The 6,000-nt window shown below is 43.6% G+C and overlaps 1 protein-coding gene across 1 annotated transcript in view; it reads right to left on the reverse strand.

The window, feature by feature from the left end:
* ncbp3 (nuclear cap binding subunit 3) overlaps positions 1-4,356 on the reverse strand; it is a gene marked incomplete at its 3' end in the record, with an annotated part of 72,713 nt that extends 68,357 nt beyond the window's left edge. The window contains exon 1 of the mRNA XM_084339463.1: positions 4,145-4,356. Within this exon, the coding sequence (XP_084195589.1) occupies positions 4,145-4,354 (210 nt within the window). The 5' untranslated portion in view covers positions 4,355-4,356. The remainder of the gene's footprint in view (positions 1-4,144) is intronic.
* Positions 4,357-6,000: the final 1,644 nt, after the last annotated feature.

Here is a 6,000-nt window from a genome sequence, read left to right on the forward strand (position 1 = left end):
GCACATATCTATTATCTATGACTAATTCTATCTATTTTTAGGGGCAAATGCGAGTGAAATAGTCGCGCTGTGGTTACATGACGTCATTGGTATTTTAGAGCTGCACTACCGGTTTAGACGGTATAGTCAAAATCCATACCGTAGAGCAAATTCATACCGTTTATACCGTATACCGTTTATACCGTCCACCCCTATTGGATGAATTTCAACAAAGGGGTGACCAAACATAAATAGCAAATATAGCTATACAAAATATACCAGGGGCCAAGCAGCAAGTGCAACAGCCACATTTCCGTCAGAACACATACTACCATAGGACTGATACCTGTAAGAACACATGATTATCACCATAGGACTGATACCTGTCAGAACACATAACTATTACCACCCTCCCCAGGGTATCAAAAAAGTCAACCAACAAACTAGATTCTTGTACCGGATCTGCTCTCTGGTAAACAAGAATACCCTGAAGACTCTGGCAGGAGCACTCATTCAGGGGTACTACGACTATGCTTGCACCTCATGGTACCAAAGCACCTCAAAGGCACAAAAAACAAGATTACAAACATCACAAAACAAACTGGTCAGACTACTGCTTAACCTCACTCCTAAAACCCACTTTACCCCTGCCCACATTCAAAACCGCTCTTAAAGAGCACCTACGGGAGGCTGCAATTAGAAACTGGGCACCGTAAATGTCCAACGCCCCCCCCCCCCCCCCCCCTCATGTACAGTCTCCTCCCCATCATATGTATATATTTTCTGTTAGGATCTCTGGGTAACAGTACTGTATATTTGCATATGTCACAAATGTAACAGTACAGTTACTATGAATTGAAAATGGGGGACCCTGATGTAAACAAGACGAAAGTCTCTCTGGTCTGCATCCCCTTAACAATTGTGTGTATTGATCTGTTATCTGTTAATACAGTTTTTCATTTATTCATCCAGTCGTTTTGTTTTTGTGGTTTGGTTGAATGAATGAAAACTTTGTTTAACAGATTGCAGAATGGGTACAAATACAATACAGTACGGCTCAATACACACAATTGTTAAGGGGATGCAGACCAGAGAAAGACGTTTGTCTTGTTTCCATCAGGGTCCCCCATTTTCAATTCATAGTGACATTTATGACACTCAACATACATGACATTTATGGCATAGGGACATACAGGTATATAGTACTGTTACATTTGTGACATATAAGATATGCAAATATACAGTACTGTTACCCATAGATCCTAACATACATATGATGGGAGGATACTGTACATTAGGAGGGGGTGGGTGGGAGGAAGAAATACATAGTGGGTGACTCTCATCGAACATAAACACAAACGTGTCCTTGTTTACATCCGTGAATAGATTATTTTCAAGTTAAGACCTCAGCTTCAAGTGTTGGCGTGGAGCCGCATGTTATCCAGACTTCTGTTGGTGCAGATGTTATAGTCCTACCTGAGATGGCGGGGCCGAAAAGAAATTCGAAATAGTAGTTTGCAGGCGCCGTTTTTGCAGAGGTACGCTTAGCACTGCTCAGCATGTGCAACTCGACTGCTCTTTTTTTGTTGTTGCAGCGGGCCTCGTAATGGTCTTTGACTGGGACCAACCATGGCGCAAACAGTGGATTGTCGAGCCAGTTCTCGTTAAATTGGCACTTTCCCATATTAACGAGTGCAAATGCTAAACTAAACGTAACGTTATCGCTTCCGCTTCGCCTTGCTAACGTTAGCTAGACTCCACTGAAATTGTTCCCGGCCAACATAAGGACCCGTGTTGGTTCCGCCCCATTCCGGTCTGCGTGATGCTACAACGCGGTCAATAAAAACTCCCGACTTTATCTCCCGTTAACCGTACTTCCCCAGATTTCATAATAAAACATGACATGGCATTTTATCTTTCCTTTCTATGGCATTTTTAAGACCTCTGAAAATGGATTTAAGACATTTTAAGACAAACTAAGGCCTTAATTATTGATAAACCAATTTAAGACTTTTTAAGGATCCGCGGACACCCTGTTGCAAAACGTGTTTAGTCCCTTGTTTGAGCCGAATCTGGGTTTAACATGATTTGTGGAGCTCCCTCTGGTGTTGTGATCGTGGTATTCACTGACCTTTGGGAAGTATTTTGACATGTACATGGGTACCTTGGTCGTGTAGTGTATCTTGTAGACCAGGCCCATTGCAAGTTGCTGTACTCTGTCGTCTACTCTAAGCCATCCTAGGTTGTCAAAGTGGGCAGGGGTGAGGTGGGTTCTAGGAGTCAGGTCAAGCAGTAGTCTGACCAGTTTGTTTTGTGATGTTTGTAATCTTGTTTTTAGTGCCTTTGAGGTGCTTTGGTACCATGAGGCGCAAGCATAGTCGTAGTACCCTTGAATGAGTGCTCCTGCCAGAGTCTTCAGGGTATTCTTGTTTACCAGTGAGGAGATCCAGTACAAGAATCTAGTTTGTTGGTTGACTTTTTTTATTACATTGTACTGTCTTTTACTAGTGTGCACTCTGCTACTAAGGAATCTACCTTGCTATATTACTGCCTAGTACTATGCTAAATTATGTCTATACTACTATGCACTGAAGTTGTACACTGTTTTACGAACAATGTTACACCCTTAGCTGCCAGAGTTGTATCCTTCCTGCTGACTTGCTAGCATCAGGATAAAAGCGTCAGCTAAATGACTGTCTGTAAATGTCTAGCCACTGTCTATTAAGCATAGAATACGGTACATTAACTCAAGTCAAGGACTTAACTTACACATCAGGTACAAATTACAAATACTGCAACCAGTGTTATTCTTCATTAAATATGTAGGGATATTTGTCTTTTGGCCTTGCAAAGGTGTTTGTTTACACTTCAACTTGAGATGATATACTTTAGCTAACGCTTTGATGCATAAACAATTATAACCTCTAATTGTATGTTTTTTTTAATGGCCTACGTGTTTATGTGATCACTTGACGAATCCAATTAAACCGTGAATACATAACAACTGTGATCCCTGCCTGAACCTGAACATATAGCTAACGTTAGCCAGCTAGCTGGTTACAGTGTGCGTTTTGTTATTGTGGTCTAGGCACGAGGTCACTGTTGTTTTATAGGTAACAGCTAACAGGTGATGGTCGGTGCTACTTGGTTTGAACCCTTTCACTGCCACACGACAGCCGGTTAACCCTTTCACTGTGACGATACAGAAGGTTAACCCTTTCACTGCGACAAAACAGTCGGTTAACCCTTTCATTGTGACAATACAGACGGTTAACCCTTTCACTGCCACATGACAGCCGGTTAACCCTTTTCACTGCCACACGACAGCCGGTTAACCCCTTCACTGCCACACGACAGCCGGTTAACCCTTTCACTGCCACACGACAGCCGGTTAACCCTTTCACTGCCACACGACAGTCGGTTAACCCTTTCACTGTGACACACAGAAGGTTAACCCTTTCACTGCCACACGACAGTCGGTTAACCCTTTCACTGTGACAATAATGATGGAGCACCACCGTCGGTTGTGTGATATGTTATGATGATGAATTGAAAATGGGGGATCCTGATGTAAACAAGACGAAAGTCTTTCTCTGGTCTGCATCCCCTTATTAACAATTGTGTGTATTGACGTACCCATTCTGGAATCTGTTAATAAAGTTTTCAATCAATCAATCAATAGTAAAGGGCTAACCTTCTGTCGTGTGGCAGTGAAAGGGTTGACCATGCATGTGCATTATGCTATACAGAGCTACGGTTGACGCCAGCAGCAGCAGCAACAAGTGACTAAGAACCGTGTTGGCTAACGTTGGTAAAGAACCTGAGCTCATCCCTGAAAACAAGTCAACGTTACAGTTATAATATAATAATAATAATAATAATAATAATAATAATAATAATAATAATAATAATAATAATAATAATAATAATAATAATAATAATAATAACTGGACCATAGCTAGCTAGCGACGCTAACAACAGGTTCTGCTGATAATAATAACAACCATATAGCAGCGAGGTTAGCCAGGTTAACTAACAGGTTAAAACTAACAGCCCCTCCTCGGCCAGAGGGCACCCCCCCGCCGGCTGTGAGATCACGCCAGGCCGCGGCTGCAGGGTGAGGGTGAAGGCCTGATGCTATGCTAAGCTAAGCTCGCTCGCTCACCGGCAGCAGCTCCTTCACGGAGCGCCTCGCGGGGTGCGGGTCCGCGGGCTCCTCAGGGGCCTCCAGCTCCAGCTCGCCCTCCTCCACCTCCATCGGTTCCGATCCGCGGGCGGCATCTCTGTCCTCTGAGTCCGAGTCCGAGTCCGAGCGCTCAGAACCGCTGTCGGAGGACCTCACAGACACCCGCAAGCTCCGCACGGCCGCCATCATCACGGTGCAGCACTCTGTGTGAGGGAGTGATTGATTGATTGAAAACTTTATTTAACAGCCTGCAGAATGAATGGGTACAATACAGAGTAGGGGATGCAGACCAGAGAAAGACGTTTGTCTTGTTTACATCAGGGTCCCCCATTTTCAATTCATAGTGACATTTATGACATACACAACATACATGACATTTATGGCATAGGGACATACATGACATACAGGTTTTGATTGATTGATTGAAAACTTTATTAACAGATTGCAGAATGGGTACAGTACAGTACAGCTCAATACATACAATTGTTAAGGGGATGCAGACCAGAGAAAGACTTTCGTCTTGTTTACATCAGGGTCCCCCATTTTCAATTCATCGTAACATATATGACATACATGACATACAGATAGACAGTACTGCTACATCTATACATTTATGACATACCAGATTTGCAATTACAGTACTGTTTGTGATACAAGAAGAGTCCAGAAGAAAAAAAAGAGTATATACATTTGACGTAGAAACTGTACATTGGCTTGGGTAGGTGGGGGGGGGACTGTACATTGGAGGTGGTTGGGTGGGGGGGGGGGGGGTTGGGTAGGAGTGGGGGGGGGGGGGGGGTTGGGTAGGAGGGGTGGGTGGGGGACACTGTACAACTGTACAAACAAAACTGTACATTGGATTATTGACAAGACCATACTTGGTAATTTACTGTACATTGGAGGGGGTTGTGTTCAGACATTTACAGGGGCCAGTTTCGAGTTGCAGTCTCCCTTAGGTGTTTTTTGAGAGTGTTTTTGAAAGTGGGTAGTGATTCACATTCCTTTACAGCTTTGGGTAGGGCGTTCCACATTGATGTGGCATAATTGCGAAACGTGTTTAGTCCCTTGTTTGAGCCGAATCTGGGTTTAACATGATTTGTGGAGCTCCCTCTGGTGTTGTGATCGTGGTATTCACTGACCTTTGGGAAGTATTTTGTCATGTACATGGGTACCTTGGTCGTGTAGTGTATCTTGTAGACCAGGCCCATTGCAAGTTGCTGTACTCTGTCGTCTACTCTAAGCCATCCTAGGTTGTCAAAGTGGGCAGGGGTGAGGTGGGTTCTAGGAGTAAGGTCAAGCAGTAGTCTGACCAGTTTGTTTTGAGATGTTTGTAATTTTGTTTTTAGCGCCTTTGAGGTGCTTTGGTACCATGAGGTGCAAGCATAGTCGTAGTACCCTTGAATGAGTGCTCCTGCTAGAGTCTTCAGGGTATTCTTGTTTACCAGTGAGGAGATCCGGTACAAGAATCGAGTTTGTTGGTTGACTTTTTTTATTACATTGGATGCCATTTTGTCACAGGAAAGATTTGCCTCTAGGATGGAACCCAGGTAGGTAATATCTTCTTTCCTTGTGACAATATTGTCACCCACTGTAACTGAGAAGCCGTCGGTCTTGCTGAGTTTGTTATTTGAACCGAAGAGAATGGACTCTGTTTTGCCCATGTGTAATGATAGTTTGTTATCAGCGAGCCATATGCAGATTTTGCCTAGTTCCGAGCTGAGGGCTTTTTCAACCTGTAACTTGTTCTTGTCAGAGACCAGCAGGGCTGAGTCGTCCGCAAACAGGAACAAGTTGCAGTCACAAGCTGACGACATGTCATTTGCATAAATTAGGAA

This window comes from Notolepis coatsorum (genome assembly GCF_963971535.1).
Source record: "Notolepis coatsorum genome assembly, contig: SCAFFOLD_150, whole genome shotgun sequence".
Lineage (NCBI taxonomy): Eukaryota > Metazoa > Chordata > Actinopteri > Aulopiformes > Paralepididae > Notolepis > Notolepis coatsorum.